Source organism: Bison bison, unplaced genomic scaffold (assembly GCF_000754665.1).
Source record: "Bison bison bison isolate TAMUID 2011002044 unplaced genomic scaffold, Bison_UMD1.0 scf7180017864465, whole genome shotgun sequence".
Classification (NCBI taxonomy): Eukaryota; Metazoa; Chordata; class Mammalia; order Artiodactyla; family Bovidae; genus Bison; species Bison bison.
The window spans coordinates 9814586-9830408 of NW_011495026.1; the positions used below are offsets into that span (position 1 = coordinate 9814586).

Sequence of the window (15823 nt, forward strand, 5' to 3'; positions counted from 1 at the left end):
CTGAGAACCTGTATGCAAGTCAAGAAGCAACTGTTAGAACCAGACATGGAACAAATGACTGGTTCAAAATTGGAAAACGGCTATGACAAGGCTGTATACTGTCACCCTGCTTATTTAATTTATATGCAGAGTACATCATGAGAAATGCCAGCCTGGATAAATCACAAGCTGGAATGAAGACTGTTGGAAGAATTATCAAAAACTTCAGATATGCAGATGATACCACCCTAATGGGAAAAGTGATAGGGAACTAAAGAGCCTCTTGATGAGGGTGAAAGAGGAGAGTGAAAACGTTGGCTTGAAACTCAACATTCAAAAAATGAAGATCATGGCATCTGGTCCCATCACTTCATAGCAAACAGATGGGGTAAAAGTAGAAATAGTGACAGATTTGATTTCCTTAAGCTCCAAAATCAAAGCAAGTGGTGACTGCAGACATAAAATTAAAAGATGCTTGCTCCCTGGAAAAAGCTATGAAAAACCTAGACAGCATATTAAAAACCAGAAATACCACTTTGCCGACAAAGGTCCATATAGTCAAAGCTATAGCTTTTCTAGTAGTCATGTACGAATGTAAGAGTTGGACCTTAAAGAAGGCTGAGCCCTGAAGAATTGATGGTTTCAAATTGTGGTGCTAGAGAAAACGCTTGAGAGTTCCTTGGACAGCAAGGAGATCAAACCAGTCAATCCTAAAGGAAATCAATCCTGAATATTCACTGACTCTGAAGCTGAAGCTCCAATACTTTGGCCAGCTGATGCAATCAGCCAACTCACTGGAAAAGACCCTGATGCTAGGAAAGACTGAAGGCAAAAGGAGAAGAGGGCAGCAGAGGATGAAATGGTTAGCTAGCATCACCAATTCAATGAACCTGAATCTGAACAAACTCCAGGAGACAGTGGAGGACAGAGGAGCTTGGCATGCTGCAATCTATGGGGTTGCAGAGTAGGACATGACTTAGTGACTGAATAACAACAGTTATCTCAAAGCCATTATATGCTACCAAAGCACTTCATTCCTTTCCAGGCAGCACTTTTTACACTTGAAATTAATCATCTTAATTTTACCATGACAGTCTTTTTAGTGTGTATGTGCAGGCAATCTTACAGGGTTAATGTTCCTTGTTTCAGCACAAATTTTGGAAACTGCATTCATTAACAAGTGTTTTTAAGGATAGGGCTAAATCTAATTCATATGGTATTCTTAAAAGGTCATTTCAAATTGTGACTATAATAAAAGCTCTAGAGAGTCTTCTGATACATTTTTTGTCTAAGCTGTGTGACAGTATATAAAATCACCTATTCCCTTCTATTTTCTGTGAGGCATCAATTCCCTTCTATTTTCTGTGAGGCAGCTGGAGAGGATGGTCAATGAAGATGACTTCTGGCCTTGATACTCTATAATTCTCAATTCCCTTCTATTTTCTGTGAGGCAGCTGGAGAGGATGGTCAATGAAGATGACTTCTGGCATTGATATTCTATAATTCTCAATATAAAGTTTTTGATAGCTTTTCTTGAGTTCAAAGATACATATGGATCTTGGCTTAGATGAATCAATACTGTTCAAATGTTCACACTGCCCAAAGCAATTGATAGACTCAATGCAACCCCATCAAAATTCTAATGCCATCTTTCAAAGAAATAGCAAATACTCCTAAAATTTGTATAGAAACACAAAAATCCCAAATAGCCAAAGTAATCTTGAAGAACAAAATGGAGGCATCATATTCTCTTACCTAAAACTCTATCACAAAGCTGTGATAATCAAAACAGTATGGTATTAGCATAAAAACAGACACATAAATCAATGGAACAAAATAGAGAGCCCAGAAATAAACACACACATATACGGTCAGTTAATTTATGACAGAGGATCCAAAAATATATAATGAGGAAATAAGAGCCTCTTCAATAGTCAGTGCTGGGAAAACTGGGTACCACATACTAAAAGAATGAAACATGATCACTATTTTATACCACACACAAAAATCAACTAAAATTGAATTACGGACTTGAATGTAAGACCTGAAACCAAAAAACCCCTGGAAGAAAATATCAGCAGCAGACTCTCTGACATAAGCTTGGTGATTATTTTTGAATCTAACACCAAAGGCAAAGCAACAATAGTAAAAATAAACAAGTGGGACTACGTCAAACTAAAATGCTTCTTCAAAGGAAAGGCAACTATCAACAAATGGAAAGGCAACCAGCAGAAGGAAAAAAATATTTGCCAGTCATAAATCTGATACAGGACTAAAATCTAAAATATATAAAAAAGGCAAACAATCCAATATAAAAAATGGTCAGAGAATATGAATATTTTCCCAAAGAAGGCATGCAGATGATCAACTGACACATCACTAAGCATCAGGGAAATGCAAATCAAAATCACAGTGACCTATCACCTCACACCTGTTAGAATGCCTGTCATCAAAAACAAATAACAAATGTTAGTGTGGATGTGAAAAAAAAAAAAACCCTTGTGCACTATTAAGGAGAATATAAATTGGTAAAGCTACTATGGAAGATAATGGTGGTTCCTCAAAAATTAAAACAGAACTGCCATATGATTCAGCAATTCCACTTCTGGGTAGTTATTCGAAGGAAATGAAACAACTAATTCAAAGAGATACATGCATCCCCAAGTTCACTGCAGTATTATTTACAACAGCCAAGATATGGAGATAACCTAAGTGTCTATCTGTGGATGAATGGAAAAAGAAATTATAGTGAGTATATATATACAAATATTGATCCTAAAGGAAATCAGTCTTGAATATTCACTGGATGGACCGATGCTGACGTTGAAGCTCCAATACTCTGGTCACCTGATGTAAAGAACCAACTCATTGGAAAAGACCCTGATGCTGGAAAGATTGAGGGCAAGAGGAGAAGGGGACGGCAGAGGATGAGATGGTTAGATGGGACTATCTATCCAAATGTATTTATCACAGGGACCATCCAAATGTATTTTCCAAGAATGCCGGATGCCTGCATATGCATCTGTTGTTAGTGTATTAGAATACCATCAAAAAGTCAACTATTTATGACTTCTGAAAGACATTCTACCTACACAGACACTTAGGTGAGTTTATCTGAGTTACTTCACAAAGATAATGCAGCTCATTCTTTGGAAAATGCTAGAAAATAAAGGTTGATTTCCTGGTACTTCAAACCCAACATTCCCAGAAACTCATACTCTTCCCCTGTAAAGCAGTTCCTCCTCCCATATTCTTTATCATGCACTAGCTCGGTTAACTGCCCAAGCCAAAAACCAAACATCATCCAGGGTTCTATACTTTCTCTCACCATTCACTGTCAAAAAACCAAAAACATAAACAAACATGTGGATCTTGGGTTGTCCTAAAGGTAAAGACTACCTGGTATATCAGTAAAGACTACATTCTGAATAGTACTATGGCTTACATCACTCTGTGGGTTGAATTGTGTCCCCTACAAAGATATTCAATTCCTAAGCTCAGGTACCTGTGAGTGTTATCTTATTTGGATACAATGTCTTGGCAAATGTAATCAAGTCAAAATGTAGTTACACTGGATTACAATGGGCCTTATTCCAATTAACAGTGTCCCTGTAAGGGGAAAACTTAAGACACAGAGACTCATGAAGAGAATGCCAAGTGAAGATGGAGACAGAGATTTGAGTGATGCAAAACAGATTCCCTGTTTTGCAGCTACAAAACAGGAAATGCCAAGGACTATTAGCAACCACCAAAGCTAGGAAAAGACAAGGGAGCCTTGAAAGAAGGCATGGCCCTGCCAAACACACTAGTTTCAGACTTGTAGGCTCCACAACTGTGGAAGAGTAATTTTCTGTTGTTTTAAGCCACCTAGTGTAGGGTACTTTGCTTTGGCAGCCCTAATATAAAACTAATAGACATAAGATGATCAAGTAAAAAGTATGTGGCTTCATACGTCAGACATGGTCACTGACCCATCACATTAGAGCCTTAGCCTTGAAGCTGTGCACTAAGACAAATGCTACCAGAAATAAGGAGCTACAGATGAGTGACCCAGAATTCAGTCTTGAGGGTAGTCACAGTGTGAAGCTTCCCATCATAAAAGAGTATTAGTATAGAAACAAAAGAAAAAAGTATTTCTTAGAAATGCTAGCACTACAAAATGTAAGCAAATTAAGTAGATAAGCAAATTCCTAGAGAATATGTATAGACTATGCTTGTCTTCAGCATGAATCATAAAGTGTTTGCCATCTGGGAAACAAAATGTCACTAGTATCAATACTTCTATTACTGCCTTGATATCTCTACTCCACGAATTCCTCTTCTTATCACCATATAAATCACACTTTACACTTCTGTTTCTGTACAAGTATGCCAATAATTGTGCAATTAGGGGTAATATGGACCCTCATAATAAACTCAATAAAACATTTTTTATAACCAGCAAAGTCTCCAGGTTTTGATATTTTACCATAATTATGTATGAGGTCAACATGGAGGAAACACAGAAACTCTCTGTACTCTCTGTAATCTCCTGTAAATCTATAATTTCTTGAAATAAAAGTTTTTTTAAAAAGAAACATGTTCTATGGCAAAAACTAGTATACACTAAGTGTTAAGTTTTAGCTACTACATTAAAATAATACAGTTTTATCAAACCCAGGTATCCCACATTACAGGTGGCTTCTTTACCAGCTGAGCAACCAGGGAAGCCCACTATAGCAGAAGAGTGCAAAGGGGTATGCTCTTTTATATAAGATGGTCAGTTACTTCACAGAATCCATGGTGAGTTATCATTTGTTGATGATTTACTGTCAGATTCATCACCCTGTCTATAATTTTACTTTGTCCTACATTAAAATCCATCTCAGCTCTAATGCCCACCACTTGACTAAAAGTAGGAAAGAGACTTAAAGAAGGGATAGATGCAAAAAAAAGTCATTATCATTAAAAAAAGAATAATAAAGTGATAATGTACCCAGGAATGTAAAAATATTCCCATTTGATGAATGTCACCAGTTCTCTTCCAAAAGAGCTTTAGGGATATCTTGAAAGTATTAACAAAGAACTTTGTAAGTATGTTGCATGAAAAGAATTAATCAGTGTTCATATAGATATGCATGTTTTCAAGATTTATGGTTCAGTTCAGTCACTCAGTCGTGTGCAACTCTTTGCAACCCCATGGACTGCAGCATGCCAGGCCTCCCTGTCCATGACCAACATTTATGGTTTATGGTACTGGTTAATATTAACACTTGGACTTTCTTTGGTGGCTTAGATGGTAAAGAATCCGCCTGCAGTGTAGGAGACCTGGGTTTGATCCCTGGGTTGGGAAGATCTCCTGGAAAAGTAAATGGCAACTCACTCCAGTATCCTTGCCTGGGAAATTCCATGGACAGAGGAACCTGGCAGGCTACAGTCCATGGTATTGCAAAGAGTCAGGCACGACTGAGCGATTAACAAACAATATTACAACCTAGGTTGTGATTTTCAACAGACTCTACTAACATTCTATACAATTCATTTTACCCTTTCATAAACATATGAGAAAGTCAGAAAGTATTTCTTACAATTTCTAAAAACAATAGATAAATAACTGTTTGGGATCACATAAATAAGGAACAGCAGGGGAAAAAAAGAAAAGCTAAAATTCTTGAAACAATTCACACAATACAAAACTGCTTAGTACAGTTAAACTGAAGGTCCTTAATTTAAAAAGCTATACAGTCCATGCACAGAAGTTAACACATTGTTTTCACCCCATAAATAGTAACAATAAACTTCTGAGTCTCTACCACAACTCACTTTCACATTACCTGATAGTTATCACTGACAAACACATTCAGGGGTGACAGGACAAGTTGCAGCATGGTCTCCCTAAATCCTTTTTTCATCTCAAAACACAGTCTTTCCAAAAAAGCTGTAGGGCACTCAGGACCATCAGTAGTTCCATGCTAAAGTCAAGCAAAAACCACAATTAATATATAGAAAAATTAAAGACCAAGGAAGTACATAAAAATAAAAATTACACTTATACAATTAAAAAATTTTGATTTTTTTCAAAAGGAAGAATGGTGCTTATTGACAAAAATAACTATTCTGTATCCCAGAAAATGATCTTAGGTTAATTAGGCACCAGAGCTGATTTCTCTCCTGTGAGACCCTAGGAACATAATATGGAGCCAATATGCAGCACAATGCTCCAAGGGCCACTCTCTCCCCATCTGGCCTGGCTCCAACGGACACGGGTTCTTTGGGCAATATAATCTCATTTCAGGTCAGCCCCAATAGGCCAAAGGGTCATCTTTAGAGTAAACTAGGATACTATGGAGAATCCAAACCCATGACACAATTCAACCTCCAGGGTCAAGCCTAAATCATGAGTTGTGGTAACCCAAACTGATCTAGAGTCAGAGATAAAGACTAAGTGTAAAGTCCTATGATATGCATCAGGCTAACTGTAAATCTAGCAATTCAACAACATGGCAAAATATTCTTAAAGTTATACAGAACAGCAAAGAAGGAGTTAAAGTGAAAGAAGAGAAATAGGAAAATTGTCAATGATCAAGTGATTATGAAGAAAATAATATACTAGCTTTATAAAGATAAAAGGATAAATATACAACAGTTTTGAATCTAAATTATTCTATGTAAGTATGTGCACAAACTACATCACTTCCTATGCTAGGTGGATTTCATAATAGACTCAACTGTTTTGATATGCAAACACTTACAACAGGAAGACGTCCATGAACTTTGTACAAATTAACAAGTACAGTAATATCCCAAGGACGCAAGGTAAGTGGATGAATTGACTTTGCTGAACTTTCATTTTCTTTTTTATCATTTTCCATCCCAACAGCAGTCCATCCAGAACTGGATGATGTTGACAGGGACAGAACGGGGCTTGAAATAACCTCTTCAAAATCCATGTACATGTCATCTTCCCCAAAGTAGTTTTCCTATAAATATTAATAATAAACTGCTATCAAAAGAGATATGTAACGATAATGCTTCACCTTAGAGCCTGAAATTTGTAAACTAAGCATTTCTTATCCTATTTTAGAGTATTAGTCTATTTCCTAAAATGAAAACAAGATAAAACATCCAAAAAGCTTTCAAGTTCTAACACTGACACTAAATAAAACATAAGTTAAAACTAAAGAGGAAAAAAAAGTAATAGAGACGTTTAAGATAGGTAACAACTCGAAGTCAGCATGACACTAAGGCAAAAACAAAAAACAGCTACGTCTTATATATTCTTAATAAATGGAAGCAGAGAGTTCACTGGATTATAAATTATTTTATAAAATGTGTCAAAACTTAATGATTTTTAATTTGTTTCAGTAGATATTTCATACAAGTTCTGAATTAACATGATGAATGTGAGTACTAATATTTAGAGTAATAAATTTTTGACACGAATAAAAAGTTGTTATAAAATCTGTAATGCAGAGTCTGCATCAAAACATAATAAACTACTAACGTAGGTAACATAGAATTTACAAAGAAATTTAAAATAAAGGCATATCTTTCTTTCTCTATGCTTTTTGTTCTTATTTTTGTTTATGTACTACTATGAAATTTTTTAGTTAAAACAACTGAGATTCAATATACATGTGGTGATGCAAAAACAGTTAAAACTGGACATGGAACAACAGACTGGTTCCAAGTAGGAAAAGAAGTACGTCAAGGCTGTATATTGCCACCCTGCTTATTTAACTTCTCTGCAGAGTACATCATGAGAAACGCTGGGCTGGAAGTAGCACAAGTTGGAATCAAGGCTGCTGGGAGAAACATCAATAACTTCAGATATGCAGATGACACCACCCTTATGGCAGAAAGTGAAGAGGAACTAAAAAGCCTCTTGATGAAAGTGAAAGAGGAGAGTGAAAAAGTTGGCTTAAAGCTCAACGTTCAGAAAACTAAGATCATAGTACCTGGTCCCATCACTTCATGGGAAATAGATGGGGAAACAGTGGAAACAGTGTCAGACTTAATTTTTTTTCCAAAATCACTACAGATGGTGATTGAAGCCATGAAATTAAAAGATGCTTACTCCTTAGAAGGAAAGTTATAACCAACCTAGACAGCATATTAAAAAGCAGAGACATTACCTTGCCAACAAAGGTCTGTCTAGTCAAGGCTATGGTTGTTCCAGTGGTCATGTATGGATGTGAGAGTTGGACTGTGAAGAAAGCTGAGCACCGAAGAATTGATGCTTTTGAACTGTGGTGTTGGAGAAGACTCCTGCGAGTCCCTTGGACTGCAGGGAGATCCAACCAGTCCATTCTAAAGGAGATCAACCCTGGGTGTTGTTTGGAAGGACTGATGCTAAAGCTCAAACTCCAATATTTTGGCCATCTCATGAGAAGAGCTGATTCATTGGAAAAGACTCTGATGCTGGGAGGGATTGGGGGCAGGGGGAGAAGGGGACGACAGAGGATGAGATGGCTGGATGGCATCACCGACTCGATGGACATGAGTTTGGGTGAACTCCGGGAGTTGGTGATGGACAGGGAGGCCTGGCGTGCAGCGATTCATGGGTCACAAAGGGTCGGACATGACTGAGCGACTGAACTGCACTCGAGAGAGAGCTCCAAATAACTCTTTGCTTATTATTTACCATGAAGTAAAATTGTTGGTTTTTAATGAACTCACTTGAAGTAGACTTTTCCTGGTACTTATCCTCAGATAACAAAGTTTTTTATACTTCTGCTGCCACATTAATTACAATGTGTTAAAACTGTCCAGGTACATATATATCCTGCTCTAGCTTATCTTCTTAGCAACAGATGCTATATCTTTTATCTCTAGTAACTGGCACAAAATTCCTAGAATATACTAACTTCTCAAAAAAAATGCTAAATGAAGAGTTTTTAAGACTATTTTTAACAAATAATTTTATAATTGAGCCTAACACCACAAGTTCAGTGAACATATATCCTAAATGCTTTAAATCATAAAACTGGCCATTTCAAATGGTCTCAATATCAATTAGATAGTTAACTGCTTTTCCTACATTTAAAAATATGGACATTCTTTTAAAAATCTTACCTTAATACACAGAAAGGCATTTAATAGAGGTCCATAGAGAGTTATCTGAGAATCTGGAGAAAGTTCCATTTCTACATGAAGTTTATCAGGTGGAAGTTCTGAGGGATCAATAGGAGGACGTGAAGAAGTAGAGGGAGAAGAAACAACTCTGTCTGTTTTCTGAGATGGCCTTAACACAGATAGCATTGTTTCTTCCATTTCTGACACTGGAATAAATGGAGGGAAAAAAAAGAATAATGTTTGAGTGGAAAGGGGGAAAAGGATCTCTTAAAAGTTCTTCAAGAAACTATTCACTAAAAAATTATATTTTGTAAATATGAAATCAACCAACACTAATAAAATGTCTCCAGTATATAATGAAAACAAAACTAAAAGACTAATAATTAAAAATGCAATAAAGAATAGACAGACTTCATTGAAATACATATAAAAATACACAAATCCAGAAAGAGCTCCAAATAAGTCTTTGCTTATTATTATTACTACTACAAAGAATCAATAAAAAGTTTTCATTAACAAAGGCAATATTATTATCAAGTTCTGGCAATATACAGTAAAGCTGGGTCAGAACTAGGCTCTAACTATACTTGGACATTAAACTATAGTTATTTTCACATAAACAGCTATACAAACGCACTGTGGCATTATCAAGATCTATATATAAGAAAGTTACAAAAACTATTCTTTAATACTTAACTCACTGGAAAAATACAAAGAAAATATTTTCACTAGATTCTAATTCTACTTTGAACCCAAATAAAGCCGCACTTAAGCCTCTGGGAAACTATAAATGACAGCTGTCAAAATGCATTAAAGAAACTAACATTTTACAAAATCAAGCACTCTAAATCTATAGATGTACATATACCTGATATCATACTCCAGCTCTGCCCACCAGACCTTGAGAAAATTATTCCTTTCTCTGAGCATATTTCCTCAACTCAACAATGACAATAATATTATAATATCTATTTCACAGAGTTGCTTTAAGGATTAAATGAGATAAAGTAAACCAAGGAACAGCTTGGCCTAGTAATTGATAGCAAATGCCCAAAGAATGTTATACCAAAAATCTTAGAAGCATAATTATGTCAAAAGAATAGATGCATTTCCAAAAAGTTTTAATTTCTCCTCTGTATCCTTGATGTTTATCAATTTTTACATTTTAAGATACTGATTATACAGAAACACTTACATGACTGTTTTAGCTGTTCATCTGCTTTTTGTGGATAAATTGGATGCCATGTATAATCAATTGTAAGCATGACACTTGGGACAGTCCAGCATTCAACCCAACCAGCCCTTTGAAGAGTAAAAAATAAAGTTTCTAGTCAGGTACTTATTCCTTTAATTGTAGACACCAGTTACATATAAACAAATTTTACTATTATTCTCTGAAAGGACTGAAAGCATAATTTTTCCACATTAAAACAAAATACTTAAATTGCTAATATTAAATACTTACTTTTCTTGAGTGATGTTCCGCCATTTTGGTTTAACTGTTTTCTGGCCACTTTGACATTCAGCAGGAATACCAGTATCATGAGTCATTTTATTGGGGTGGCAATTCTTTACCAGCATAAATAATGAGTATTTACTAGGGTGGCAATCTGGTAGAAACAAATGAAGGTCAACATCTTCCCCCTAAAAAACAGTTAATAATTACCCAAAGTAATAAAACAGGTACAGAAGTTTGTTAGAATACTATTTACAAGCAAGTCTATCTATAATACGCTTGAGAATAAATTCAGTAAAAAATAAATCTGAAAGTGCAAATTTACACTGAATAGTCAGGTAAGTAACTGGAATAAGATTTTACATTATCTGAAATTCTGCTTAGAAAGTCAAGAAAAAAATCAGGGAAACAAACTGCAAAATTTTTAGAGAACAGTAAGAAGGTTTCCTTGGATATTTCACATATAATTCAGTTTAAAAAAAAAACAACAGAATTATCTAATATAAGCTCAGATGGAATATGCTCAATATTTTCATTAATTTTAAAAAGATGATTATCTGTATTTAGTAAGTCTTGGTTCCTCAACTGGCTTTTATACCTGTGGCGGATTCATTTTGATATTTGGCAAAACTAATACAATTATGTAAAGTTTAAAAATAAAATTAAATTAAAAAATAAATAAATAAATAAAAGCTGGAAAAAAAATAAATAAATAAATAAGAATTATACCAAAGGATCTTCACTGAGTTTCACTTTTTTCCCTTACAGGTGCCCTAATCTTTGCTCATCTTGATGCCTGGTTTCTTAACAGGCACCACAGTCAGCTTTACTGCCTGGGTCCAAATTCCAACTTAGCCACTCACTAGCTAATGACAAGTTACATAAACTTGCCTCCTCAGTTTCCCATTCCATAAATGCACATAACAACTACTTTAAGAAGGTTGTTCTGAGAATTAAGTGAATTACTACACATAAAGCAATTGGAATAGTGTCTGGCACTAAGAAGATGTTAAAAAGTGCTGGCTGCTCGTACTATTGTTTTTATTTCTTACCACCATAACCTCCACCAATACTACAACTACTGTTGACTGTATATACCTTAAAATTAGATGTACCATGAATTTTGAACTCCTCAGAGCTGGCTTTTGGATAAAAGGAAGAAGGGTCCTTGTATTTATTCCCTGAATTCAAGGGTACAATTAGAAATGAAACACTGTTGATTTTTGAATAATACAGGTGTGAATGCACAAGTCCACTTATGCGTGGGTTTTTTTTCAATGGTAAATACTACATTACTATATGCTCTGCAGTTGGTTGAATCTGCAGATCCTGAACCTTGGATACAGAGGAACCAAGGATATGGAGGATCTAAGGAGAACCAACTCTAAATTGCACATGAATTTTCTGATGGCAGGGAGAGTCAGCACCCCAATCCCCAGACTGTTCAAGGGTCAACTGTACAAAAAAATGTAAAATATAGCTCACAGACTTAGTAAAACGTTAGAGCTACAAAAATTCTTAAGAGAAAATAAAGATTAGTCATAGAGGTTAGAAATGAGCTCTAACAAAATAATTGACTCAGGGAATTATTTTTCATCAGCTAACTTCTTTTTAACTGAAGTACAATTACTTACAATATTATTCAATATACTCGTTTTAGTTGTACAACAGAGTATTTCAATGTTTTTATGGATTACACATTACACAAAGTTATGACAAGATATTGATTTTATTCCCTGTGCTCTACATTACATCTCTGTGACCTGTTTATTTTATAACTGGTAATTTATACCTTTTAATCTCCTTCACCTATTTCACCCCTCCCCTTTCTAGTAACCATTAGTTTGTTTTTTGTATCTCAGAGTCTATTTCTGCTTTATTCACTCATTTTGTTCTTTAGATTCCAAATATAAGTGAAAACATACAGTATTTGTGTTTCTCTGTCTGACTTATTTCACTATGCATAATACCCATTCTAGGTCATCTATGCCACAAATGCTACGATCTCATTCTTTTTTAAGGCTAAGTAATACTCCAATGAGTATATATACCACATTTTCTTCATCCACATTCATTCATCTGTCAATGGGCACTAAGGTTGCTTCCATATCCTGGCTACTGTAAATAATGCTGCCATGAATACTGGAGTACACATATGTTTTCATATTATTGTGCAATTTCTTAGGGGAACTTAGGGAATTTACAGGAATGGCAGAATATTGCAATTAACTACCAAAAAAAAAAAAAAACCAGAAGCAATTCTGTGACACTAAAGTTAGTGAACAGTGGAGGAAAGCCAAAATACTGCAGGCTGGCAACAGAATGGGCAGGAGAGAATAAAGATAAGCACTGGGAAATCAAACTTATTAATAGACCTTGTGGAACAAACAATGCATCCAATTATACGTACTTTTAAAGAGAACTTGGTATTACATGTAGCTGGAACAAAGTCCGTAAAAGGCAAAGAAAAATCAATGTTTAATGTTTCCCCACAGGCTGCCAGGTACACTGCAAAAAAAGAGAAAAAGAAATTTAATTTCCAAAAAAAAAAGAAATAAAAACTGCCTTAAATACATACCTAAACAAAATTAAATTTAAATGCTTAGTTCAATATGAATTCTGAAATAGTTCTCTGAGAGTCTCACAAGACAATGCAAAAAAAGGTCAATTCTAGTACCTATTAAAACTACAAAATCAACACCAATTTTCTTTGTTGATATTTGCCTTAATAAACAGAATATTTAACCTATTTTTTTTTAAAGTACCTACCATTTTCCTGTTGTTTAGTGGAACAGTCAATCCAGTTGTGCTGATTAGCTGCCCAAATCATTTCAAATTGATGAAACATGATTTTAAAATTCCATGTATATGGAACAAATGAAAAAATGTCTGGTGCACTATCACTTGACCAGTCTTGAATTAAATCTAAAATAATTGAAGTAGGAGACAAAATGCACAATTAATTGAAATTGAGAAAACAAAATAAAAATATTCTAACATCAAAAATGTTTTCAATTGTAACTAAAAAGAATTTTTATACAAAGATATTAAAAGGTGATTAAAATGGAGCTAAATTAAGATTGCAGGAGAATTATCAACAACCTCATATATGCAGATGATACCTCTTGAATGACAGAAAATGAAGAGGAACTTAAGAGCATCTTGATGAAAGTGAGAGAGGACAGTGAAAAAGCTGGCTCAAAACTCAACATTCAAAAAACTAAGATCATGGCAAACAGATGGGGAAAATGTGGAAACATTGTCAGATTTCATTTTCTTGGGCTCCAAAATCAATGCAGATGGTGACTGCAGCCACTGAACTAAAAAACATTTGCTCCGTTGAAAAATACCTATGACAAACGTAGACAGTGTATTATAAAGCAGAGATATTACTTTGCGGACAAAGTTCAGTATAGTCAAAACTATGGTTTTTCCAGTAGTCATGTACAGATGTGAGAGTTGAACCATAAAGAAGGCTGAGTGCCTTTTAAAGAATTGACAACTTTCAAACTGTGGTGTTGGAGAAGACTCTTGAGAGTCCCCTGGACAGCAAGGAGATCAAACCAGTCAATACTAAAGGAAATTAATCCTGAATATTCACTGGAAGATCTAATGCTGAAACTGAAGCTCCAGTACTTTGACCACTTGATGTGAAGAGCTGACTCAATGGAAAAGACCCTGATGCTGGGAAAGACTGAGGGCAAGAGGAGAAGGAGGCGACAAAGGATGAGATGTTTGGATAGCATCACTGACTGAACGGACATGAGTTTAAGTAAAGTCAGGGAGATAGTGAAGGACAGAAAAGCCTGATGTGCTGCAGTTCACGGGTTTGCAAAGAGTTGGAAATGACTTAGGAACTGAAGTACAACAATAACAAACAGTTTGAGAGTAAAAATGCTTACTTACTAATCACAGTTACAGATAAGAAAAATTTTAATGTATTTCATACACGTATTATATCTTTAAAGAAACTTAAGAAGATAAAAGGGCAAGAAAATCACCTGATATTCTGTTACTCAAATACCTAATATTGTGGACATATCTCATTCTAGTTTGTTCTCTATGTAAATTTTTACAGTATCCTAAGATGCACATGTTTTATGTATTACTTTTTTCACTGAACTCAAAATTTTGCCATGTTATTTAATAGACAGTAACAAAGATTTTAATGATAGTTCATTAAAAAGATCTGTAAAGATTTATTTAACCATATACTGTACTTTGATATTTAGACTTTCTTCAAATTTTTGTTGTAGATGATGTTATTGCATTTATTTCCATACAAGATATTTTACATATTCAGAATTATTCTGACAGGACAGATTTCAAAAGTAGATTTCCTAGATCAAAGTTTATGAATTTTTTAAAGATGAGCTCGATAAAGGACAGAAAAGGTATGGACCTAACAGAAGCAGAAGATATCAAGAAGAGGTGGCAAGAATACACAGAAGAACTGTACAAAAAAGATCTTCACGACCCAGATTATCATGATGGTGTGATCACTGACCTAGAGCCAGACATCCTGGAATGTGAAGTCAAGCAGGCCTTAAAAGCATCACTACGAACAAAGCTAGTGGAGGTGATGGAATTTCACTTGAGCTCTTTCAAATCCTGAAAGTGAAAATGCTTTGATGCTGTGAAAGTGCTGCACTCAATATGCCAGCAAATTTGGAAAACTCAGCAGTGGCCACAGGACTGGAAAAGGTCAGCTTTCATTCCAGTCCCAAAGAAAGGCAATGCCAAAGAATGCTCAAACTACCACACAATTGCACTCATCTCACATGCTAGTAAAGTAATGCTCAAAATTCTCCAAGCCAGGCTTCAGCAATATGTGAACTGTGAACTTCCTGATGTTCAAGCTGGTTTTAGAAAAGGCAGAGGAACCAGAGATCAAATTGCCAACATCCGCTGGATCATGGAAAAAGCAAGAGAGTTCCAGAAAAGCATCTATTTCTGCTTTATTGACTATGCCAAAGCCTTTGACTGTGTGGATCACAATAACCTGTGGGAAATTCTGAAAGAGATGGGAATACCAGACCACCTGATCTGCCTCTTGAGAAATCTGTATGCAGGTCAGGAAGCAACAGTTAAAACTGGACATGGAATAGCAGACTGGTTCCAAATAGGAAAAGGAGTACATCAAGGCTGTATATTGTCATCCTGCTTATTTAACTTCTATGCAGAGTACATCATGAGAAATGCTGGACTGGAAGAAACACAAGCTGGAATCAAGATTGCCGGGAGAAATATCAATAACCTCAGATATGCAGATGACACCACCCTTATGGCAGAAAGTGAAGAGGAACTCAAAGCCTCTTGATGAAAGTGAAAGAG

The 15823-nt window shown here is 35.4% G+C and overlaps 1 protein-coding gene across 4 annotated transcripts in view; it reads right to left on the reverse strand.

The window, feature by feature from the left end:
- KIAA1109 (KIAA1109 ortholog) overlaps positions 1 to 15823 on the reverse strand; it is a 195544-nt gene that overhangs the window by 125382 nt on the left and 54339 nt on the right. For all 4 annotated transcript variants that reach the window (XM_010860282.1, XM_010860283.1, XM_010860280.1 and 1 more), the window contains exons 16-22: positions 13259 to 13414; positions 12900 to 12997; positions 10499 to 10677; positions 10229 to 10335; positions 9034 to 9239; positions 6711 to 6938; positions 5793 to 5930 (exon numbers count right to left, since the gene is read on the reverse strand). In XM_010860282.1, coding sequence (XP_010858584.1) covers positions 5793 to 5930; positions 6711 to 6938; positions 9034 to 9239; positions 10229 to 10335; positions 10499 to 10677; positions 12900 to 12997; positions 13259 to 13414 — 1112 coding nt within the window. The remainder of the gene's footprint in view (positions 1 to 5792; positions 5931 to 6710; positions 6939 to 9033; positions 9240 to 10228; positions 10336 to 10498; positions 10678 to 12899; positions 12998 to 13258; positions 13415 to 15823) is intronic.